This window comes from Sturnira hondurensis, unplaced genomic scaffold, assembly GCF_014824575.4.
Source record: "Sturnira hondurensis isolate 20B ecotype Veracruz unplaced genomic scaffold, ASM1482457v3 Scaffold0021214, whole genome shotgun sequence".
Taxonomy (NCBI): domain Eukaryota; kingdom Metazoa; phylum Chordata; class Mammalia; order Chiroptera; family Phyllostomidae; genus Sturnira; species Sturnira hondurensis.
The window spans coordinates 9,429,845-9,456,668 of NW_028093845.1; the positions used below are offsets into that span (position 1 = coordinate 9,429,845).

A 26,824-nucleotide genomic window follows, 5' to 3' on the forward strand; every position below is an offset into this window, starting at 1 on the left:
AATGAGGGGAGAAGGAATTTGTGAGCAGTTTATAATTGATCAGCAAGTATAATGGAATCTCTACCAGCCAACAGTTTACAGTCCATCTTTATGGACAGCTCACAGTCCTGAAATAATCACTAATGTTCTTTTTCTAGCTGGAATAGCTCTATGCTCACATTGATGAAAGGGAAACACATTAGAAAACACACTTACTTTTGTTATTCTTCTTCTAAAATCACATCCAAATCAATTTAAGACTAACGCCCATGATAAAAAGAAATGCTAGCCATCGAAAAGGGACAGCTCCTATTTTGATTTTCCATTCCTTAGGGACACATACTCTGCCCCCATACACACAGTTACATCCATCCTGTTCTGGGGAGGGCCTGGGAGGCCACTTTCATTTTCAAACTACCAGACCACAACATGAGAGACACCAAGCCCAAAGCACTCAGAAAACAGTCCGGATTCTTGACCTACTCGAGCAGGACCCGTCCGGCATGAGCATGTACCCGTTGAGACAGTAGCACTTGTAGCTGCCGTACGTGTTCATGCACCTGTGCTTGCAGGGACGCGGCTTCAGGCCACACTCGTTCAGATCTGAAAAGAGTGGAAGTTGAAGCCGAATAACTTTGAAACCTCTGCACAAAGGTAAACCATTAAAAATACTTCTCTGTATTGAAAAATGAAGGAGAAAAGTAGCTCAAGCTACACTAGCCAGTCATTTATACCAGAGAGAGAGAGCCTGTTCACACTGTCTTAATTTTAATACTGTTATGCCAGAGGTGACCAAGTTTTTTTTTTCCTTTCAGAGGTGACCAATAGCCTAATTACAATGAAGAGGCTGTATGAATTTCTGGAGCTTAAATTATATAGTAAATGGGATCTGTGCCCACTAAAGCCAGTTAGAATACACTGTGCCTGCTTCCTCATCCCTAGAAACAGCAGCATCCTGACTCCTCATGGTGCTGAACCTCAAGGTCAGACTTCAGTGCCCTCAAAATATCTGGGGTCTACCACCGGAGTCCCTCCTGACAATGTGTTCTTCCTCTACTGATTTCTTCCTCTTTCTGTTTAAAGAAGACACCAGAAAGTATCTGGATTTTAACATTAGACTGCTTTGATGTTCCCAAAATAAAGCTATCTTTTCAGAGGACCAAAGCTACTTGAATTAGAATGATCACAAATTATGGTTTTTCTTGTTCAGTCTTATAGATTATATACTGATCTAATATTAAAGAAGAAAATTTAAAAAATGCTTCAACATATTTTCATTCATTTGGTAGTTAAGAAGGACATATGAGAACACTAATGAGTAATACATAATTGACTATCACTATGTAGTTTAGGATAGTTGATTTAAATATCAATATGAAATGAACTAACACATTGCACATTATGAGAATTTTTCAACTCAAGTTGAACACTGCCTCAAGTGAACATAAAACCCAGAATGACATGTAAGTACTTCAACAATAATGCCCCAAATATAGACTTCACTAAAAAGAAATATAACCACATGTTTATTTGGACCTGCCAGCATGATTTAATTATCTATTAACCTACGTCATGGAAGAAGAAATATGGATAAATCTAGTTGCAAGTTCTCTTTAAATCTAATCAAATATAAACCTGACTTGCTGTTTATTAGAAATCTACATATTTCACTTAATTAAATCACCAAGTTACCTTGTTTTCTAAAATGTCTAAATTACTGAATCCAAAATTTAAAGAATATTTTACTGACTTCCCAGCTTGGTCTTTTTTCCTAACCTTAACCCATCTGGAAGCGGATCCCCAGCTGGGTGAAGTCCTAGAATATTGAATAATAAACATTTGTCATTTCCTATGCTTTATTCAATTTTATACTTTATTTTGTCTTGCCCAGTCAGGGGTATACAACACAGAATCACATTTTAAGATAAATCAAAATAATTTCCTCAAAGAAGGTGCTCTGCAGATTAGTCTCATCAAAATTTGATTTCTTCCTCTGTTAAATGAAGTAAAAAATTTAAACCAAGAAGGAAAGACAAAGAAATTCACTCCACTTCTCATACTCTTCTACTTTGTATTTCAATGTTTATTAAAAATTAAAATCAGAAAACTCTTTTCTCATGTTCTGGGAGGAGTGGAGTACCCTTGCTAATATTTCCCTGCCAATTCACACCTGGCTTTAACAAAGCCCTAATATTCTAGCATGTAGTTTTAAAATCTGAGCACACTGTTAGAGAAAGCCTTTGTGTTTTAAACATATTTCTGCACCAAGCGAAAATAAAGTAGTACAGTACAACAAAACAACACAGTTAGACTGATTTCTATATCTCAAGGGAAGGATACTGATGGATATAAAACATGCCAATTAAGAACCCTTAGGTTTGCACTGGCTGATGTGGCTCAGTGGATTAAGTGCCAGCCTGCGAACTGAAAGGTCATTGGTTCAATTCCCAGCCAGAGCACATGCCTGGGTTGTGGGCCAGGTCCCCAGTCGGGGATGTGCAAGAGGCAACTGATGGATATTTCTCTCACACATTCATGTTTCTTTCCTTCTCCTCTCTCCCTTCCCCTCTCTCTAAAAGTAAATAAATAAAATCTTTTTTAAAAAGAAGAAACCTGGGTTTATTTTAAAGAGCCACAAAAACTTCTATAGTCTTGTGGAGGGGAACTGGTCAGATATTTGTAGCTCCAGGCAGCTTGCATACAAAGAGTATTTATGCTGATGGACATTTCTTCAGACATTATTTCCTTCAGACAAAGGAAAAATGTGCATAATTGAGTGGGTAAATGTAGGGACATTTGTTGACTCTTTTACTGGTATGAAATTGACATGTAAGTATCCAAATACGTTGGAAGCAATCTGAGAAAGCTGTACTCTACCAGCTGCTGATGGAGTGGCTGATTCTGCTTGACAGGCCACTGGGGTTGATGGTCCCAGAACGGCCATTACTGTCCCACCTGCCACAGGCATCTGTCTCCTAAAACCTTCACAATAACCCTTACAAAACCCACTGCAGAAATTATAAAATAAGATCCCACCATCCACGATTATCAGTATTCACCAAATATCAGACTTTTGCTCAAGCAGAAAACTCCAAAAGATTAGAAGAGCCTAATATTCTGTTGATGAACTTCTTTTTCAATTTTCAACAGGTTTCTATGCTATGATTATTATACCTTATTTTCCCATGGATCTAATGCCTTATATAATTGAGTTAATATTGGCTGCTTCCAAAATCTCTTGGACTACAGAACCAGTAACACTTATATTACTGTCAAATTAAGTCAGAAATGCAAAAGTGACACTCTACAGTAAGTGGAACAATATAAAAAACATAAAAAGTCTCCTTGATCACATTTTAGAAATCAATCTTAAAAGTTGACAAAAGAACCTAAGAAAACAATCTTTCATGTTTTTATTTTAAATTTATTTTAGTCCTGCTCTTTCTCTAGGAATTTGCAGTATAATATAAATAGAAAATTTATAGCAAAAATTAATGAGCTGTCATGCACCTATCTTACCATACAAATAATAGAACTTTACAATTAAACCACTTACATTCAAATGCTTTAATTATTAAGTATACAATTCTTAAAGAGCATCTATAAGTCAGGAGTATATTTAAGCAGGTTGATGGATTCAGGAGCTTGGGGGAGGTAAGAGGGACAAAGGACCTGGTCCAGAACAAAAATGCAAGCTGCATAGCATTATACTGACACTTCAGGGGAAAAAGAGATTCAGAAATTTTATTAGCATGCAGACACTGAAAAGTAGCTTGAAAATTTGCAAGAGATTCATGGAATTAGACAACCCAATGGATTTTTTTTTTTTAGGGAAAAAAACTTCATTTGTTTAATGCACTTACAGACTTTTTTTTCCTTTGAGGCTTAAACTGGACAATATCTCAGAAGCCTAAGTTTTTACATTTTATCTGACCAAAGCAGAGGTCACAGGGAAAGAGATGTCACTATGTCAGCTGCCATAACTTTTACACTTTAGAGACAGCAGTGACACATGACTGAAATTAGTCCCTGGCCCTATTCTTTGTGCAGAAGAAACACAAATGAATCAAGGTCCCTTTGAGCAGAGAGTATGTCTAATTTATAGAGTTTGAATTCCATTCTATGTTCCTAAATCTGTCAGAGAGGAGGAAAAAAGGTGTTCAGAAGAACTGTGAAATCATGCTGCCCACTAACCTTCCTACAACGCTTTTCCAGCACAACGAAGACACTGATATTTCTGGTGTTTCTATTCTCACACAAGCCCTCCAGAGAAATAGGGCAGGAATTACTTTCCCCCTATTACTGATTGTTCTACTAACACCCAGAGGTTTTAAATGACTTGCTTACCTAAGGGCTGTAGTGGAACCAGAACTTAGGCCTTCTAATGTTAGAGAATGTGGCACGAAAGGAAGCTAAGATACGCTTTCATTTCTGGTAACCAGAACTCTACACGCTTTATCTGGTGGTGAAGAGGATTGATCCCATCTAAAATCTACTTAGAAAAAGCCATCAGAACCTCATTTCGGTTGCTTTGATATTCCTGACTTCACCTACGCATGAAAACAAAAGTTCTTCTGCTATCCTGTTTTCGGAAAACACTTTGAAACCCGGAGAAGAAGAAAAGCCACGATACTCGAGGCAGTGAAAGGACAGCGAGGCTCCAGGCTTTTTAGGGCACAGAGAGTCAGCACGGGCAACAGTCCCCCTGCTTGTTTCACATGCACATGGAGCGGAGGCGGGGCCCCCGGGGGGATGGGCGGGGCGGGGGGCGGAGCTCGTCTTCAGGACATTTGCGAGAAGTGACGAAAGTGCAGGAAGCCGTGCAGGTGGGAGGCGCAGGCCCCCTGAGATAGTGCAGGCTCACCCCTTGAAGGCAAACTTGTGGCTTGGTGGTCCTGGGGTTGGGAAAGAGGCTGCTCACTGCCTCGGTCGTGAGGAGTTGGGTAGGAGCGTTCGTCTTCACACCAGGAAGAAGGTAATAAGAGTCAACTTTGAACTGCTGTCATTTTTAGCCCTAAAAATCTTTATAAGTATATATTAAACAATTGCATAAAGTTGGTGGGGTTCAAAAAGAATGCTTTAGATAGAGATATTTTACAAAAAATTAGTTTCCAGTTCTTCCAGTTTCTCCATTTTTTAAATTTCTATTTCCCTGCAAATTTATCACTGTCATCTTTCTTCCCAAGAACACACACACCGTACAAGTCAACAATCCATCATTCTCTCATAAATTAAAAATAGGAACAGCAAAAAAAGGGATGGTCACTTTTAAAAGCATGATTTTAGTTATCAACAAAGATGGAAAACTAAAATAAACAGATTATATAAGTATTGATTATGACCAACCTGCTCTGTTTCAGGTCACTAAAGTCTTAACCGACCAACCTAAGACTTTATTCTTATTATTATGTGTACAATAGTTTAAAATACTCCAAAATTGCATGAAAAGTTATGACTTGCATAAATATATTATTTAAATAAATAGCATGATCAATGTTCCACTTAAATGTAAGAGCTTATGTTACATTTAGGTCACACTTAATTAGAAAATAAAGAGAAAGAAAGAAAGAAAGAGAGAGAGAGAAAGAAATGTTCCCATGCTTACCTTACCAAATATTGTCAGATGGGTAAGACGGAAGGATAGAGAGACAAAGGGGCAGTTATATCCTATTTCAAGACTATTATATGAGTAATAGTTAAAATTCCAAATTAGAGGAACATTGGTTTTGGGGGTTAAAATCACACAGCCTTCAAAAAGCAAGGCTGTAAGAAACTACCTGAGTATTACAGTTAAAGCACGTAGGCTGCTGGACATAAAAAAGTGATCCGCTCTCAGGTTTAACTTGTCCACCAGAGTTTACTGTCTGATTATGTGCTACAGGACTCTAATTATGTTCTTGGGATAAGGAATTCAGCATATGAAACACAAACCATGTCAACACATTAGTAACTGATACTTATGAATTGTTTCTTCTCAACTCATTACAAAGCACACCATAAATTCAAAAGAATATCTTGCATTCCTGAAAAAAATGCCATGATATATTAAAAATAATTCCCTAGTCGGGAAATTATAAAAAGATTATTATCTATAATAGTATCCTTTCTTGGCTGAGGGGAAAGGGGACTTGTAGGGGTACAGTGATTCGAGGAGGGAGAAAATATACAAGAATAAAATCACCAGAAAAAGTAAGGTGGACAAAAACAAAACCACCCAATCGTGTGTTAGAATTTTACCTACTCCGAAAGGTAGGTACTGCGTGTGTTATAGAATAATTTAATGACCAGTCTATGCCGATGATATTACACGTGCTCCATTTATAGCAAATCCAGAAGATGACTCAGTGGGGAGCCGCCAAGAGCAGATTACACGTATCTTGTGACAGGCTGTTAAATCGAGCCAGTTCCAAAGCGGGCCTGCCCTGCTATGCTGGCTGTTCCCCAGGCCGCTCTGAAAGCACCCAAGTGCTTGTCATTTACTCAAGCTGTTCACTCAGCCAAGCAAGTTTCCTGGGAGTGATTTCTTCAAGTACACAATTAGCAGCAGTATTTTTTTAGCAGATACTTGCCTTATACCCAAACCTGCTTTTTAATCAAACGCTACTATCCGGCTCTGCAAAATTACTTCAAAGGACCTCTTTTTTTTGACATTTCTCTCCTCAAGAAACCGGAAGCCTGTTTGCTTTCCCGTGTCTCTAAGGCACGGTTTCCACTTTATTACAATATATGGTCCAAATAAAATGTCTAAGTTAATTTGTGATGTAGATATAGAACAGATATAGACAACCCGCTGTAACATTTGGGGGGTCTCTTGACAGCTCTCCGACTGAGGCAGCTCATCCATGGCAGTGTCTCTCACCTGACAAATTCACAGTCCATGGGTTCGGAGACCAAGGCACTAGAAAACTCCACAGAACTCTTTCAAGAGCATGTGGCTCTCAGGACCAAGAACCATGACATGTAACAATCACTCAATAAATATTTAATGTGCACTGGTCGTGTGCAAGTTTAGTGGTTGTTTTCAGGGGCTCCACAAAGGACTTCTGCTCTCAAAGAACATAAGCATTTCCATCAGGAAGTGGCCAGATGGCTGTTTTGGTCAGGAAGGCAACAAGACAGTGAATTAAAACACACAGGTTTACTGTGAGCTGGAGTTTTCTGTTCAAGTTGGATCTGAAATTACATTTTCAGTGTCAACACTATTTTTGCAAGTGTAAAATCCCATTTTGCTACTAAAGAAATCCTTTGCCCCTAAGGAATATCATTTTGGGAGGCCAGATTTCAACTCAGTACATTTCAAGTTTTCTTCAGAGAAACAGGTATGTGCTACTGGAAAAACTGGTTTTCTGAACATAAGAGATACCCAGACATGAATCCTTGTTCCAATAATAGTGTATATGAAGCATATTAAAGTTGATGAAACTGTAAATAAACTCAACTGCACTTCTCTGCAATTCAACTTAGCTTCTTTTAATAATCTTCTTTGTATAAATTCCTGGCATCGGGACAAGCTTTATGGTGCTGACATAGTAATGAGACCTCTGCTGGTTTATGCTCATCACTTCAAAAAAGACGCATGCTGGGACTCCGAGAGGAACACCAGTAACTCAGTAGTCAGAACCGAACATGCTGCTACTTGAAAACTTAGATGGGAGAATGAAGATCAAATGGATTTTTAAAAGAGTAAACTAAGATAATAAGAACCCCATTTATTTTTTTTTACAAATACTACCCAGGTAAGTTAGAGAAATCCCAAGGTGGAAAATGTTATTAGAGAAGGAGCATTGGAAAAAACTCAGTTATCAATCAAATAGCAGATCATCTAGAAGACACGTTAGAGTGACAGTTTGTCCGACCACTGGACACGTCACCTTTCACGAACATGGCCTTCCTCTGACAGTGCAGGAACCACTGTACACATACCTTCAAACACCAGTGTTCCGGATTGTTCTGAAAACTGTTTCTACAAATCACCAGTCTACATGGCATACCTCCAGGGGTATCAGATATTGAAGAACAAGAGTATTTCAACAATAACATTTCTTTATCAGGTGAGGTCAGGTAAGTATCTGTGAGACAGTCAGACCCCCGTATGATTGTTTCATTCGACATTTAAAACAATGGGGAGCATTACTTTAAGTAATAAATAAAGCATTACCCTCTTATCCTTGTATCTTTCTAGTGAAATCTAACCATAGCTTTTCTTTTCTTTTTTTTTTTAAGATTTTATTTATTTATCTTTAGAGGGGAAGAGAAGGAGAGAGGGAGAGAAACAACAATGTGTGGTTGCCTTTTGTGCGTCCCCTGCTGGGAACTGGCCTGCAGGGAACTGGCCTGCAACCCAGGCATGTGCCCTCACTGGGAATCGAACCTCGATTGCCTGAGTCGCAGGCCCGTGCTCAATCCACTGAGCTACACCAGCCAGGAGCTTTTCTTAATTATAATAAATGCTCTACCTCCTGACATTGTTGTAATGATGAAAACAGATTATATATATATAAAATACCTGGGGCACTGTTAGTGACAAATAAAAGTTTGCTCTTATAAGCAACTGATCAATTAAAAGTAACTTACTAAGTTAATCGAAATCTTTATTTCTGAGAGGAACATTGCAAACTGCTCAACAGTTAAAGGAAATTTAATCACAAAACTGAAGGGCTCAGAGTTTGAAGGGACCTCGAAATTTCATATCAAATTTCCTACCCGACGTTGAGTATTAAAGCATTTTCATCTAACTGGTCCAAGCAGCCCAGCACTTTGTGGAGGCTTCCCCACCCTTTCTTTAGTAGATGAACAGGGAGTAACAGGATGTGAGACTTCTAACATTACTGATGCTGCAATTCTCTTTTTCAAAATGCATTTTAATTATTAGCAGTAAATATGAGGATGAAATTCATTTAATTGTCCCTCCATGAAATAGACTTTAAAAGATGTACCATTATTGTATTTGTATCTTTCAGCAAATGGCAGCTCAATCATGTAGAATAATAATCCTAGGAAAGTGGTTGGGCATGAGAACATTGTTACACCAGGCAGGAATGGAGGGGGGCCCTGATTCTTTACATGTGTCACACTGTCCCCTACCTTGATTGCAGGTTTTCCCGGCATATCCAGGATGACACTTGCACTTGTTTGGTCCGACACATTCACCGTGTTTGCACTGTGGTTGGCACACCGCTGTGACAAGAGAATACCGTGCATTACTTCTAGCTCAGCAGCACATCAGACATATAGTATCAATGTCACGTGCTAGATTAATAATAAAAAATCCCTAAGGATTTACAAAAGAGTAGCAGAAATATACAGAAACACTGTGTCCTGGAGGTGAGTATGTATTCTAGACACTGTCTAGAATACACACTCACACACATGTACTGTATATCGGTGTGCACATGTGTGTATCGCTTTGGGCTGGAAAATTTGCTAACTTGAGCACGATGCTCTAATAGTCAGAAGAACATGTAAAACTATGCATGAACATAACTGATGCTTGCCAATAGTGATAAACTGACAATGACCTATACTCATCTTTTCAAACTCATTTCCTCAAACGCACTTCAAAAAGGTGTTCTTAATCCAAAGAGAGTGTTTAACTCTGGATAAATTGTTTGAACTCCAGATAAATTTCCAATTAAATAATAACATACTATTTTCTTGGAAATAGTATTTCTAAGAATTAAATAGTTCAAAATAAAATTAACATTAAAGCTCAGTATTTTTGGAATTTCAACTTAAGAACACCTCCGTTGCATTGCTCTACCTTAACCTTAGGGGCATCGCAATTGCTCATCAGTTTCTAACGGCTTTCCTAGGGCCTATCCCAGCAAATAAAAAGATCTATCTTACATTTACTCTCTTCCATCAACTCAAGTCTGTCTTTCCTCAAGACCCCCAAATGCTAAGAAATTGTCCCACAAAGCTTTCCCAGTCTTTGATTCCTGCGAAGATACCGTTTAGAATTTTTTGTTCGCGTTACTGGTTCTCCACGGGGCAGGGGAGTTCTGCCCCCATGGATATTGGGTACAAATGGGGACATTCTGGTTGTCACCCTGGGGAGAGGGTGCTCCTGGCACCGAGTTAGGTAGACTACAGGAATACTGCCACACAAGCAACAATGCTGGGATGGTGCCCTGACCCCGCCCCCTCCAAATTATCCAGCCCAAACTGTGACGGTGCCAGACTGAGAAACCTTGCTCTGAACAAAACACGTGCACCGTGCTCTACCAGACACTAAAACGGACGAGAAAGCACTGTACGGTGTGGGCACTGCTATCAGAGGGCTTACAGTCCAGACGGAGACAAAACAGGCATGTTTTTAACTGAAGGCAACATTTATTTATGAGCAAAATAGGTAAATTTTGAGGTAAATAGAGAAATTTGTAAAGAAATCTTCACACACACATATCCATATAGATTTTTACAGAAAGCCTTACAGAAGAGACTTTAGTTGTATCCTGAAGCATGGGCAGACAAAAAAGGAAGAAGACCATCCTAAGGAAGGCGACATTTATTCAGGGGACACTCGGAGGCGTGTCAAGCAAAACAAGGGAGGGTATGTGCTCGTCGAAGAGTGAGAAGTAGACAGGCATAGGTGAGAGGCATCAGACGATGATGTTCCCTTGATTTCTGAGGAATGTACACTCTGTCTATAGGAAATGGAAACTTGATCACCATCCGTAGAACTAACTGATAAAAACCAACATGCCGGGATTATTAGCCTGATAGCAATATGTAGAAAGGACTAGAAAGAGTCTGGGTGATATGAAGAAGGCACGATACGTTTTTGCGACAGGAAGAGATGGGCTTCAGTAGCCACTGAGTGATGAGCTGGCGCATCTTGAAGACAAAGGGAACGGGGTCAGTAGTGACTCTGAGTTCTCAAGTCCCTGGCACCGGATCCTTCCCACACAGGCCCGGGCTGTTCTCTGTCCTGGGATGTGCTCCCAGTTTTGGACAATTCTCTCATATGCCTGTGAAACTGACATGCATATTATTTTTGGTGCTTTCTACATTTCCTCACTTAACCCTCACTAACCCTTCCTTCGCCTGGACTCCATAGGCTTGTTTGCCAATTTTACTTTCCGGCCTTTCTCCCCTATTTGCCACTCCACCTGGACCCTGTGCCACTACCAATCCTTGCCCAGGGCTGCTCAGATAGGATGTAATTTAAAAACTTGCCGAAATAAAGGCTGAGAAGAGTAAAAAGTGTAAACGGCAGAGAAAATGTGCTTGGAAAAGTCTTAAAATCTGATGATGTTAGACATTTCATAAAATTCAAAGAAAAACAATTTTTCAGCACTGTGAGAAAAAATAAACTATCTAGGAGTACCTTCCAATATAATTTTTCAGTCAACTGTACACCTTGTAGATGGTTCAGATGCAGTTTTTAACACAAGTCCCAGCAATAAGTCACTTTAAAATGTCATTCCCTGGTTCTCTCACTAAGAAATGCAAGTCAAAAAGAATTTTTTCAAACTTAAAAAAGATGTGCCCTAAATCTTAACAAGTACATATCAACTTACAAAAGGTACAGCCTGAGTGAATCAAGTAGCACTGAGGCACCCAGACTGCCATATTCCAGAAAAAAAGAGGAACTATCTCAAAATCAGTAAATGTAAGTCAAGGAAATCACTCCCCAAAATAAACAGAACTTGAAAATATGTCCACATGAAAAAGGCAGTTTAGAAAGCACCAGTTAAAAACATGGAAAAGTTTACTTGAAGAGGACACTCTGAAATAATGGGACCTGTGGTGCCCTGGGCCTCATGGCCTTCTGACCCCCGACCAGCTGGAGGACTATCCATTCATAGTGCTTTCAGGGACTTTGTAGAAACAGAAGTTTTTATTGTCCCCCTCCCTTTCTCGCTGTTAGTTCTCAGTGGAGCGCCCTAATCTCGGGACATCAAATGCACACACATTCCAAGAGGCCAAGGCTGTTGTTAATGTGTCTTACCTGTTTAGAGAGGCAGTATTTTCAAACTGCTGTTTGCACATCTGGCCAACATCTATTCACTGAAGTAACCAGCGACACGTTTATTAGTCAACGGCTATTAAGTGGGATAGGATACACATAATGTTGACATACGCAGTTGTTTCCTCTTACAAAATAAATGCCCTTAAAGTGCACAAAAGTACTTACTCCTACTATCTTGCCAGCATTAGGTGTGCAATGAAATTTAATAAATATGCATTGAATATTTGTTATATCTAATATATTCTACTAGCCAGTGTAACAAAATAGTCACAGAGGATATGAAAAATTAACTATGGAACTATAATATATTGGCCAAAACTTAAGAGCTGTGATACAGAGATGAGATCATGGAGAGGGGGAGGGGCAGGTAATAACAGTCTACAGGTTAGGAAATGTAATCTGAGCAATACCTTAGAGGTAGGAGGCAGAGACACTAGGGAGGCAAAGCCTTTGACAAAAGAAGCAAAATAAAGGGGAAGGACAATGAAGCAGGTTCCCAGTGAGTGCCAAGTTTTCTTGTTAAGCTGCGTGCGATGTGACGTGCTTGTAACAGTGACGAGAGCAAAAGACGGGCTAGAAAGATCATACAGGGCAGAAAGATACTGCTGAGTGCTCACCAGTTTCTGTTTTTCTCCTCTCCTTTCAGATAGAATGTCTGTCTTTCTGTCTCTCTGTCTCTCCCTCTGTGCATGGGGAATGAGTTGGCAATGGAATCTGCATTCCTCATCCTACCTGGCGGATGCGGGTAGCCGAGTGACTAAATTCTGGTCAGTCGTGTGTGAACAGAAGTTACTGGGTGGGACATTTGCAAGGCTAATTAAAAAGGTCCTGACTAGGATGCTTCCTCTGTTTTCTTGCCTGCAATAGATAAATCACGGTGTGCCACAGAAGCCACTCTGTGACCCTAAGGTAATCTTAAGAATGAAAAAAGGGCAAGAAATCCCAATATTAACCTCAAGTAGCAATCCTAGCAAGGTGGGGCACTGTGCCTGGTGTCACTGTTATTTGCAGCCAAATGCAATTCCTAACAGACTGTCCTTGAGCACAAGGCTGTGGAATCTGAACTCTTTATTAAGCCAGAAAACATTTATTCTGAACACAAACTTAGCATGGAAATGTTATGAGCAGATCTGAGTACAGAAATACAACTTGTCAAATTTATTTTATAGTTATAATGCCACAAAATTATAGAAGCCTCTAAAAACCTTCCTTTCTGCAGTTAAAGAATTAGATTAGAAAATCCACGTATATCCATACGGAGACTAGTGAAAAATGATTCCCGACCTCTGTGTAAACTGGCCCTCCTTCAATAACCTGCCATATTTTGCCATGTATAATGCACATGCACGTTTCTGGCCCAAATTTTTAGGGAAAAAAATTTCATTTTAATTTTTTATTTTAATTATTTATTTATTTCTTTACTTATTTATAGAAACAAAACTGATTATCATATTCCACCAGGGTATTATTTTGTGTAAGGATATTGCTCTTGCTTTCTAGAGTTATACTTTTAACACATAAGCATAAATAAAAGAATTAAGGACATGTATATAGATACAGAATTAGTACTGCCCATGTATAATGCCCATCCTTATTTCTCCCTCAAAACTTTGGGCAAAAACCGAGCATTAATACACGGCAAAATACGGTACTCCACGGTGATGTGAGCTCTCGGTAGCTAGCCAGCACACACCCACCTTACAACCTGCTGGGAGTAGTAAGCCAGGAAAAAGAACAGAGTAAATGCTCCCTTCTAGTTGTCTGTTTTAGAGTGTTCCTCCAAAAACACCCAAAATAGATTCGGAGGAAATAACATGGAGTGCTCCTCCGACCAGCACACTGGCCAGGGACAAGGACTGGGGGCCGTGTTTGATTGGCCTGTCGCCCCAAGTGATTTAGCAGCTCCGTAAAATAAGTCAGGAGAGGACCATAGCTAGTCAACGAATGACAGATTTTCTTACCCCCGAACTGAATGCCAGGATGCAACCAAAACAGGCAAATCACACTAAAAATTTACTAACATTCCTCCCGCATAATCTCCAAAGTGCCCTTAATATAACCTCTGAGTTGTTACTTTAACTAGAAAAAGAAACAAGTCTCAACTGGCAAAGCAAACAGAGCTCCATAAAGTCACATGTCCAAGCCTCTTCTATTTGCAATCTAATAAAATTTCACTCCTAAAAATTCATCCTAATGGATATAACTGGGGTTCTGAGAGTTGGACGTTTTCATACTGATGTAAGTGGTGAGTTATCAAATTAAGTTAGTGGGCAATTAGATACACATCAGATACACACAATACTTTTTTTGTAAACTAGCCACACTGGGAGGCAAGGGCCAACATTTGAAACCATATGGACATGTTGAGATGCCCAGGCAGATCACGGCTCGGGAAGGTGACAATGGGGAAGCCCACTCGACCTCACGTGTTGTTAGTAACTTGAGAAGGGTTTTCGTACAGTGAACAAGATTGTCCTTAGAGTCCTAAGAGTCACTTGTAATTGTGGCAGTCTACATCATGTTGCTATTCATACCTAGCCCCACTGAAAGCAGAACAAAGGAGCCTGTCCTCCAGGGTCTGTGGTTTAGAAACAGAGGTGACATTGAAGTTTGCAAGGGCGGGGCAGAAGAGTGAGTGGTCACAACAGTAGGAGATTTCAGAGAGGCCTCCTTACATCTAACAAGTTTCAGAGAACGCAGATATGGACAAACACATTTGAGGCAAACAAGAACATACAATGAGAAATCTCTTTTTCAAAGAGCAGCTGACCTTGGAAGAGAGAGAGTTGCTAAACGAAGCGTGAAACAACCCACTGGTGGATTCACGGACCTGGATGGAATGGAGGCAGAGTTTGCAGGGCTCCCTGAGAAGGGGCCTCGGGCCACCCCAGATCGTAGGTACAAGACATTCCAGAGGAAGGGATCCTACAGATTCCTGGGTCTCCAGAAGGAGACAACCCTCCAGCTTTCCTAACAGCCTGTATTCTAGTGCTGATTATCCTATTTTCAAATCTAAATTCCTGCTGCAGTATAAACTGAAATACAAGTGCCTCTGATTGTTATCACTCTAAAACAGTATCCATTAAATGCTCTCATGAATACATAACTCAAAACTATTTTATATGACTGATTAAATTTATCTTCACCATATCAGTATACAGCAGGAGACCCACATTTTCCTCATTTTACCAGCAGACCAGTGAAAACACAGAAGGTTAAGTGACTTGCTGATTCCAGTAAAAATTGCTTAGCCCGGTTCCACAGTCAACCAACTAGTTCAGATAAAGGCCTGAAGCCCAGCAATCTGAGCAGCTTGGAAAGGAGAGTGAGGTTATAGTAAAACACTAGGCAGGAAAGGATGAGACCGCTAGAGAATGTCAGTGGTAATTAACGGCATAATGGTATTAAAGCTACATGTCCAGGAAAGAAAAGTTGCAGTTAAGGACACAATCTACAATTTAAGGAAATTAGAGTAACTGCCAGAAATATTTCAGCACAAAATAATCTCTTTCTCCCTTGCTTGTTTTGTACCAAATCAAAAATAAAGTGTGTAATTGCTATCTCTTCTGAAGTATGGCTATATCTATGACTTTTTTTGCTGTCACATTTTATTTCACATTATTATTATTAAGAACTTAAACTATTTTTGAACTATAGTCAAATATTAAGCCGACCAATCGATTATTTAGATCATGAAGTTAAAATAAATGAGGGTTTCTGGTCTAATTGTCTTCCAAGAGCGGCCTGATAATGACTTAGTTTATTTTTCTTTTTGGGAACATCCAAATCAGACACATTCCAGTTCACACTCCTTAACTTTTAACTCCTGAGTAGCCCAGGAAAACGAGTGCCTGTATCTGCATCTTTGTATCTCAAAGCAACTTTTAATGGGTGGCCCAAAACATTTGTTTGGGTTTTTTCTGTAAGATGTCTCCAGTAGCACTTGGTTGTCTTTAACTTCATTCAAAACAATTTTGCTAGATTGTATCGTGACGGCGGTCATATCAGGGTGGATTTAAAAAAGCATCAAAATTGGTGAACTTCTGTGTATCCATTTTAATATTGAAGAAGGAAGAATACGTAACATTTTCAGCATATCATGCTTTATTATTTCAAGGAAAGCAAAAACACAAGTGAAACACAAAGAAAAGATTTGTGCAGTGTATGGAGAAGGTGCTGTGACTGATCGAACGTGTCAAAAGTGGTTTGCAAAGTTTCGTGCTGGAGATTTCTCACTGGACGATGCTCCATGGTTGGGCAGACCAGTTGAAGTTGACAGCAAACAAATCAAGATGTTAATTGAGAATAATTGAGAATGTTATACCATCCAAGAGATAGCCAACATACTCAAAATATCCAAATCAGTAAAGTCATTGATCAAAGTGAAAAATGTGTCTTTTACTTTGTGGAAGAAACCATAAGACTTTTTGGCCACCCCAATATTTATCAAAATTAAGCCCTATTCCTCTCTACTGAAAAATCTTCTTCTGAAGTGTTGTCATTTTCAATTTCCTTGGAAATTTAATTTTCTTTCTGTTTCCGTTGTGATATGAGTGGAATTTGTATTCATGCCCAATGAGGCTTTAAGAACACATAAGAAAATGTCAATACTTCTTTGGAAGTGCGAAGTAGCTTTTTGTTTAAGTTGGTAACAGCACCAATGAGCACACTTCGCACCCACACCTTTGTTTCTAAATACTATTCCGCAGCGAAAGAAATCAGGGCTGGAGTAGGGAGGCTGAAATATCTACTGTGATAAAAAGCAAGAATGCATTCAAACAATAATGAAAATAAGCCAAAAGGTCATAGGAGCTGGCTTGGAGGTGTTCCTACTGGCCAATTTGGGATAATTTGAGCACCAAGAAATATATTTTTTATAGGACTTAAATAAAAAAAAGAATCCACTGGTACAAAGTGATTCGAAAAGAAGAGGGCAGAGCTCCTCTTCACAGAAGGATGCCAGGGAACACGTGAAGGAATGACAGAATTTCAATGACACAATTTTACAACCGCCACTGAAACAACTGATCGATCAAAAAAGATCTATCAGGAGTTAAAAATTTCACTGATTGTAAGTTTACTGGAAAAAAGGATGCTCAGTTTCAATGCATCATCTCACAGATTACTTACTACTAATAAAAAGAAGTCACCTTTTAGTGGAAAAATCTGGTGGACAGAACTTGAATCATGTGATCAAACTCAACATCACCAATAACAGAACAGACTGGCATTATGTACAATGGGAGGGTCATAACATATGATCACCTATGTAACATGCTTTAAAAAAAGGAATCACCTGACTCTAATGATGATGAAGCCACAGACAAACTTAGATTGTGAAACATTCCACCTGTGACTCTTCAAAAATGTCACTGTCGGGAAGAAAAAAGGTGGTAGAACGGTTCTGCACTGAAGGAGACAGAACAGGAATGCCAAGTAAACGCAACATGAGATCTTTGATTGTCTCTCAATCAGAAAGAAAAAAGCATGAAACTAATTACTGGGACAATTGGGGAAACCTAAATATGGACTGTAGGTTACATAATACTTGTGTATCCACATGATCTTTCTTAAGTTTGATAATGTACTGTGGTTTGCATGTAAATGCCCTTGTTCTCACGGGTGCATGCTGAAGTATTCAGGCATGAAGTCCCATTACGTCTGCAAGTTACTCTCAGATGGTTCAGATAGACAGATAGACAGACAAATAGAAAGAAGGACAGAAAGCAAGCAGATGTGTAATATGTTAACATCTGCAGATGAAGAGTATAGGGTATTCACCTGCCACTCTTCTGTGGATTTGGAAATTTTCAAATATAAAAATGAGAAAAATTTGTAAACACAAGAAGGACAGAAGGTGTACCTTGGCAAAGACTACTGCTGGTGGGCTGTCCACTCCTCGGTGCACCCTGGGCACGAGGTGAGGGGCACAGCGGCTGGAGTGGGACTGCTGGGGCCCTGGCTCTGCCTCGTCGGACACATGTGGCCTGGGCAGGCCGCCTACTTTTGCTCTGCTCTAACATTGAACCAGGTGAAGTTGCCAGCACAGCTATTTTTTTTCAAAAATTGTCAACCCACATATTGCATATAGAGCTTACATACAATTGTGTTGAAAAGATTAAATAAAAAAATCTATTTAAAACAGTACCTGTCTCATATTAAGACTTCAAGAAAATGCCAGTTATAATGAGATTTAGAAGAATGATGAGAGAAAAAGCTCCAGTATTTAACACACCATATTAAGAACTGGGGTATAAAAATCAGTAAGATATCTCATCCTCGAGTAGGTAAATGAGATAAGGAGAGACAGAAGTAAACACAGATGTCCTAACAGGACATAAAAAGGGTGCATATGAGAAGGTGATCAGGTATCTAGATTTAAGAGCCAGAAGAGGGCCCTGACTGGTGTGGCTCAGTGGATTGAGCACCGGCCTGTAAACCAAAGGGTCACCAGTTTGATTCCCAGTCAGGGCACATGCCTGGGTTGCAGGCCAGGTGCCCAGTAAGAAGCAACCACACATTGATGTTTCTTTCCCTCTCTTTCTTCCTCCTTTCCCCTCTCTCTGAAAATAAATAAAATATTTTTTTAAAAAGAGCCAGAAAAGGTATTAGAAAAAACAGCAGTGCCAAAACATTTTTCCCCAGAAAAGCAAATTTACAACACATCTGTTTTCATCATGTAAGAATTTCTTAGGATATAATAAAATATATTAAAGTACTCCTTTTAGTTAAAAATTATCATATTTGTTTTAGCTGAAGATATGGTGCTCCAATTTTGAGCAGGTTTACTGGGCAATCATCAAAACGAGCAAGAAAAATTCTAATGTGACCATCATTACTTCTTTCAGCAACCAGAATCTCTATGTTTGAAGGAGTCACTGATACAATGAACTGAGCCATATATTAACTTTCAAAAAATAGAATCATTTTGTGACTGTGCATACACTTGTACGATGTGAAGCAACTGTCAGTCTGGTATACTGTTTTTTCAAAAAAAAACCATTAATTCATGAAGTGTTTTAAATGTATCTTACCAAGAACCTTAAATAAAAAACTGGAAGCAACCTAAATGTCCTTCGGTACAGGATCAGTTAAATAAATGACAGCACGATGGCCTTCTTGCTCCCACTCTGGTCCTCAGCAGGCCTACACTACCACTGAAGGGCCTTGACCATGGTTTTACCACGCCATTCTCCTCCTCACCCTCACTAGCTCTTCTTCATGTTCACTCAGCTCATCACAGGAGATCAATGTCCCAGCACGGCATTCAACACTGCATTTCAGGATCTGAGTCCCACCCTCCCCACCAGGCTCATCTCCAGTCACATCTACAAACACACCAACAAACAGAAGTTCTCAAAAATAACACCCTCTCTAATACCTCCGAACGTTTACATGGAATGCCATTCTTCCCCTTGTCTGCCAAACTAACACCTAGACAGGCTTCCATATTAGGCTTAAACATTACCATCTCCACGATCTGCATTGGCCCTGCATTCTGAGATGGAAGCCCTCCCTCAGTGCTCTCAGAAGCCTCTGTGTACCCCTGTCATATATTATTCATATATGTTTATATTCATAGGTACATACACCATACCTTATTATCACAGTTATTTTTCTTATCTAGCTCCCTCACTAGACTTTGAGCTAAGTACATAGCCCTTGCTCTGAAATTCTGAAATAGTGTACTGTCTCTTGACAAAGACAAATATGGCAGGTGTACAAGGTATTTAAAGAATATAGAAGAAGGAATTTCTCTGCAGAGAGGAAGGAGTAGGGAAAATGTCAGGAAAGGCTTGCCAATGGAAATATGAGCTGAATCTTAAAGGATGAGCAAAACTTCGCCCTGTGGATGGGCAAAGGGCCTTTTCATCAGAATGAGCAGAAGGGGATGAAGCAGCAGAACATCTGGGAATACAGCCCAGTCCCTGTGACTGGGTCCATGTAGCACACAATAGTCCTTCAAAGATAAGGCAGTTGTGGGCCTGGACAGCTTCGTACTCCGAGAATCAGGATTCTACCCGTAACTGTGAACAGCCAATGGACTGTAAGCTACAGATGACACAATCAGATTACATTTCATGTGTTTCAAGCATGTAAATTTATTTTTTGGTAGAATTTTAATCAAGATTAAGATCTATGATATGTAATAAGGCTATAAGATAGGCAAACTCATATTAATTTTCTTAATAGCTTATCTTTTCTGTAAAGCCCAATCTGCTTATTAAGATTGCATCTTCATCTTTTTTATCTCTTTTATAAAGAAGTATGTGTGTGGTCCTTCCACCTTCAAAAGTATACTGAACTGAACCGGACTAGGCATTGCAGAAGCTATTGCACTGGATATAAGGATGTGTAGGACACGGCCCCAGCTTCACAGAACTCTCGGTCTAGCAGAACAAATGGCACAGACCCACAGAGAAGCAGGCTGTGGAGCAGCGTGAGATACACTCCACGTCAGTGTCCCAACTAAATGTAGAGAAAGGAGAGGAGACTCCCTTCTGCTGACATAAGGGAGGCAGAGGGGAGGAGGTGGAATTTCAGATGGGACTTCAGTCAGGGCTGATTTTCAGTATGTTCAGTTAAGAGAGAATACAAGCTTCACAAAAATGTGGTCATTCATTCCTAACAATTATTCACGTTGGCGTTGAACCCAATCATGTATCAGACTCTCGACGTCACAGTCACAGAGCACTTCCATGTACCACATCCACCCCTGAGGTCAGCATCTGCATGTTCTTCTCTGCACTCTAGCTCACCCAGTAGTAACACACTGCAAGTTGGAAGTTGGACAACACACTGGTGGTGGAGTGAGGACTCCACAACCATCATCACCACAACTCAGTCCACAACTGAGTGTGAACTAAGAGGAGCCAGTTAAAGACCCTATGAGATAAGCCTCTTATCTACATCCTATCAAAGACAATACCACTATCCAGAAAGGTAAGGTGCGTTTCTCAAAAAGCACAGTTCATGGCAGGAGTCAAGTCTCTTGGTCTCCAGAGTCCACACTCCCATCCCTGTGCTGACGTATGCCTCTCCATCCTTTCTCTTTAGTGACTTTCAACCATTTTCCTTCTCTCTGTTCCCGCCACTACTTCTTAAGATAAAAACCTAATTTCTCCCCAGGTTTACCATAATAACCTCTAGCTCCAAGTTTTAAATGGCTTTTCTCTAAATTATCACTCGAGAAAACATTCAGAGATGGACCCTGGGATCTCAAAGGCCTACAGGCCCTACAGGCATTTGCCCTGAAGACATGAGCCGTGTGGTGAAATGCCCCACTGTCCCTTCCCAGTGGGGCAGCTGCTGAGCGACTCCAACCCAACTCCTTGCTGCAATGCAGAGCTACCGATTTTTCATAAAGCCTGACATCTACCCTGGGAACTGTTTCAAAAACTGTTACAATACTCTGAGCAGAACCAAATCCACCTATATACCAGATCTGACCCATTAGCCCCAGCTTATAAATTATGAAGTATAAATTTGATTATATAATGTCCCTGCTTACTCTATAGCTCTGAGATAAAGGCTGGGCTACTCAAGATGACTCTGGAGGCCTTCCTTAGGTCAACCCATCCCTACTTCTCCCACAGCCCTCTCAGCAGACACCCTGCACACACACACACACACACATACACACACACAGTGCTGGATTAGAGGTCTTACATTTCCTGGAATGGGCCCCTCACTCTGGCTCCTGAAGTTTTAATGCATTTTTCTCTCTGGTCAGGGTGCTCTTCATGTGACTTATCCCTCAAGATTAAGCCAGGCCACCGGTCCTTCATTCCTGGTCTGGGCTACAGACACACATCCCCCGCCCCCCCTCCCAGAGGTATGCTCTTGCAGGGTCCTGTCTCAAAACACACCTGTACTGAAACACATCTCTCATCAGCTTTGTCATCATCTGTGGGCCTTCAACGCTGACCATAAGTGCATGAATGCCCACAGCTTCACCTTATTGATGTGTCTGTAGTGGATGGCCCAGGGTCACACAGGTAACAGCACTCAAGATGTATCTGTTGAATGAATAAATCAGCTAAACACCACTAAGAGTATGCAATCTTCCTTGATCCTCTCCAGATGGAAGTGATTCTTCCTCTGAACAACCTGAACTCTTTATCTCTAACTCTTTCCTGTTTTAGAATCCGGGAAGGAATGAGAACCATCTCACCAAATCAGCTCCTTGCAAGCAAGAGTCTAAGTTTTACTAACCTTTGCCTCTCTCCCAACACCTGCCTTAACTCCTTGCCTCCAGTAAGCTCTCAAAAGCTTGTCAGATGAATCATAGTAACTCTAAAGGTAATTCAGCAATTCAATCCCAGTTCCTGCAGTTCCCTTTCCCTTGGTGACCAAAACCATACCACCCTCTGAGGTTTGCAAATGGATACTGGAGAAGTGGGAAAGGAACAGTTCAAAAGCACAGACAGCTATCCAACCAAAGTTCACATTGTAGAAATGAACAATTTGAGAATCTTTTTTTACTTCCAATTAATTATGTTCAAAAGATGGGCAAGGTAAACAAAATGTGTTTAAAACTATGCTACAGTATGGATGCTGCGATGGACCCTAGTAAACACTGTTCAGAGTTCATCTGCATTCTCTACATTGACCACACAGTAGTAACAGCAAACGTTTACCCAGAGCTATTGTGCAAGAGGTAAGCAGAGGCAGAAACCATCTTGCAAAGGGGGGGTTAAGGGACAAGGAATTGTGGCTCAGGAAAGTTAAATAAAATATCTAGTATCTCATGGTTGGTGACAGCAACAGGCCCTGTACCCAGATCTGTTGGTGACAAAGCCCACATTCCACTCTCTATGGCGCTGTCTCCCTAACTCAGCCCTAGCTCCGCGGGTTAATTCTGTGACTGTGTTACTATGAGATACCTACACTTTGACTCCTTAAGTCTCCCTGAAGAAATTCCTTAACTTTTATTTCTAGCCCTATCCGTTTTTATTCCCAAATGTTGTTATGAAAATCCTCTCTCTCCTCTATCAGGTGAAAGTAAGTTGTCTTCTTGGCACCAGTTTCATTAAACAGAATTTCAAATATTTCACCAAAATTTTCCACTGAAGTGTCTTTAGGGTGATTTGTCAAGTGACATTATTCACTTCCGGAACCCTTTAAGTAACAAAAGAATGGCATGAATACTGTAGGTGCTATTACAACATCTTATATCTTTTATACAATAAAAATACTTCTTACCTGGACTTTTCCATGAAGAATTAATATGAATACAATTCCCTCAGGTTAATGATAGGCTGGTGTTAGTAATTTCATTTGGTGAACTTTGGTATTTTTATTTTTTTATTTGCTTCTTTAAGTATTAAAAATATAAACTGTCCTTTAGGTTAGAAGGAAGGTCAAGTTATTAGATTCACAAAAGAGGAGAAAGAAATTACAAACTGAAAGGGAAAAGTTTAATATAATAACTGAACTAAAATTAACAGCATCATATGAACAAAAAAATCTCTGAGGAATATCATTTTCTCCCCCAAAAAGCAATTCAAAAAAACACAAATAAGGTTAAATTTTATTAATTTTGTGAAGTTATTATTTAGAAGTTATGCCTTTCAAGCACATATTAGCCAAAATATTTCAAGAAATATATTCATCTAACCTTTGAGCTGGCACCTTATCCTGGCTATTCTCTGCCTTAAGACGTAGAAAGCTGCAAAACAAATGTCCAAAAAAAGAAATTCCAGATCTTTTCTCTGTAAGGAGGCGGGACTTGGGTATTTATCAACTTGTTACATTCCCGGAGACTTACACATATTCAACTTTCAGTGTTTTTCTGAAACAAAAAAAAAATTCTAGGACATGTTTAAAATAGTAATATTTTAGTCATCATTTGGTCATTAGAAAACATTTTGTAGCAAAAATATTAACGAATAATTGAGTTGTGCTATTCTTTCATAGTCCAAATTCTAAATTAAAATATTGCAGACCTTCTGTAATGCTGTACCTTCTAATCCAATTTTTCATTTTCAGAATATTAATTTTGGGTTCCAAGAGACAGTATCCTTTTATTTAAATGGGTATTGGACAAAGTATCTGAAAAAAATTAAAACTTTTGATCAATCAGTAACCAGTGCTAATAACTTTTAAATGGATACATCTTTACTTACCTGTTTCTTACATACTGTAGGTTCCCTTTTTTTCTTCAACTTTGGGGAAAGAAATAATAAGGTCTGTTTTTTTCCTTTCCTTCCACAGCATTTTCTTCTTGCATGGCTGCTTTGGTTGTCAATAGCAACAAAAATTACCCTGAAAGCTCAGCCACTTCAATTGAAGATACATAAATAACCCAGTTTAATGAAAGTAAAAGGAAGAAATTTGACACACGAATAATAATGGTCGGCGTTCGACCACAGCCTAGAGACCCTAGAGGTAAGGGAGAAGATGATTTCATTACTTCTCTTCGAGATTAACATCTTCCCTCTTTCAAGCATAAAATACTCACTTGAACTTTTTATTTTTGTATTTATTTGTATAATTTAAAATTAGGTGGATGGAATGTTCTTTCAGGTAATAACCAGAAGAAAAAAATTCTAAGAACAATTTGATTCAGAGAAAGTAGTAATTTAAGTATCAACCCAGAATGACTGCTCTGTACTTTAAAAGGCACACACAACATTTACTTGTTAGAACTTTTGTTCACGTTGGTTAGGTTGTAAGAAATTAATGTTTTTCTTTGAATTGTTGTTGTTAACTTCAAATGAATTCACCATACCTTGATGTGGATACATTTCTTAAAAAGAGAATAATGAAACATATCAGGCACAATCTAAGTAAAAAGCTGAAAGTAAATCAAAACATAAACTAAAAATTAAATTCTAGATCATATGTTAAAGAAAACTATTTGTAACAATGGTTATATATGAAAAGGTAAAAATATAAAAGGATACCGTTTCTTTAGTACTCTTCAATTGCCAATTTTGAATAATCTAATTTATGAAGAAAAATATATCAAAGGATTTTAAACAAAGATGAAACAACTCAATAAAGAATAGCAGACATCATTATTTTCTAAGTAGCTGCATTAGTGCCAACAGCCAAACAGTTCTGTGTAGTTTATTTTCACTTTACAGGATCTTAAAGTTGCATCACATTTCTCCTCCTTAACGTAAGTCAGCCTTGACACACCCAGATTTAATGAGTTTTATGCTATTGACATCTATATCCATTAGTAAGACTCTCAACGTGACATTTTCACCAATGTTCCCTATTTTAGCATTTGCATCTTAAAACTATACAAAACTACATTTTAAATCAAAGGAAAGTTACACCTGGAATAGATTATTTCCAGGAAGTTTCTGGGGTCTATTTTCTATTGACACATAAGGAAATATTCATAGGCAACCATCACCACCATTTTGTGTGAAAGTTGCCAAAAATAAATGTCCTTCATATATTTTTCTGGGGTTCAGCACTGTGAGGAGCGCTAAAATAGGATTCATTAGTAGCACCTAATATAGAAGATTCTGCCCCATTTTCTCCTAATAATGTTTCTCCACGGGCAGTGTAAAACGGCCATGGCAGTAAATACACGCAACGTTGCTGGTCAGCCCGCTCCATCAGTTTACAGACTTAGATCCCTTTCCTACCACCGGCGCAGGGCTGCTGCTTATATCCATTGGAGCCCTCACAGTGACATGCGCAAGTCACTGAGGGTTCTCTGGGAGATTAGCTCAGTTAAAAATAATAAGCACTCTGGCGATTTCATGAAACCGGGACTAATATAAACCAGAGAGACAAAATTATTCGGGGATCACTCCTTGCCTGCTAAACACAGGTTTATAGATTTGGAGTCAAGCCTGGGCTTTCGACAGTGTTAAAGAAAAGGGGTGAGAAACCCCAAGGAACTGAGACCACTTGTGCCCCAAACGTATGCCTATCCATTGGCGTCAAGTTTAATTTACTGTAGAGGACTCTAAAACTGCCGCAATGTTAGGCCTATCACAACCTGTGAAAAGGAAATAATAAAGTGCTTCGGGCTGAGGTAACTGATCCAGTTAAGGCATAACTCAGCCAGGAGTTACACGGCCTCTAAAGCACAAGGCGCATTACACATGCCCCTCCTTCCAGGTGACCAATGCCAGGCGCATGCGCTGAGGGAAAGGTCCACCCTGACACTCTACATCTACCTCTTATTGTCAAAAGAGTTAGTGCCGGCCTGGCAAACACTATTCACAGACAACTGTTCAGCTCTGTACATTTGTAACACCACCAGGCAGGACAACAGATCCCAAGCAGAGCATTTGGAGTAGGAATTTGGATGGTCCCAACTTGTTTTAAAATTTACTTATTGTTCAAGTACAGTTTTCTCTTTTACTCCCATCCCAGCCCACCCCGCCCCTAGTGCTCCCGACCTCCCTCCCATTGCCACCCCCCCCCCCCCCGCGCACCTTAGTTTTTGTCCATGTGTCCTTTATACTTGTTCCTGTGAATCCTTCCCCCTTTCCCCTGAAATTCTCTCCCCTCTCCCCTCTGGTCCCTGTCAGCCTGTTCTGTATTTCAGTGTCTTTGGTTATATTTTGGTTGCTTGTTTGTTTTGTTATTTAGGTTCCTGTTAAAGGTGAGATCATATGGTATTTGTTTTTCACCACCTGGCTTATTTCACTCAGCATAATGCTTTTCCAGTTCCATCCACGCTGTTGCAAAGGATAGGATCTCCTAATCCACTACCCTGCACAGTAAGTATTAAAGCTGTAGAATTCACCAGACTTTAACAGAGATTAGAAAACAGAACTTTTCGCAAGTCTACAAAGTATTCCTTTGTAAATTTATGTTCTGTTCTTTCAATTTTATTGTTTCAAAAATAATTCTGCCTTATTTAGGAAAATAAACTATACATGAAAATGTCTTCAT

General features: G+C 39.5%; 1 protein-coding gene across 4 annotated transcripts in view; it reads right to left on the minus strand.

The window, feature by feature from the left end:
* The window catches only part of NPNT (nephronectin), a 75,326-nt gene that overhangs the window by 31,437 nt on the left and 17,065 nt on the right, over positions 1-26,824 (minus strand). The window contains exons 3-6 of one of the 4 annotated variants that reach the window (XM_037031863.1): positions 23,574-23,624; positions 9,064-9,156; positions 4,844-4,936; positions 463-582 (exon numbers count right to left, since the gene is read on the minus strand). In XM_037031863.1, coding sequence (XP_036887758.1) covers positions 463-582; positions 4,844-4,936; positions 9,064-9,156; positions 23,574-23,624 — 357 coding nt within the window. The remainder of the gene's footprint in view (positions 1-462; positions 583-4,843; positions 4,937-9,063; positions 9,157-23,573; positions 23,625-26,824) is intronic. The other 3 variants (XM_037031864.1, XM_037031865.1, XM_037031866.1) reach the window with 3 other exon arrangements.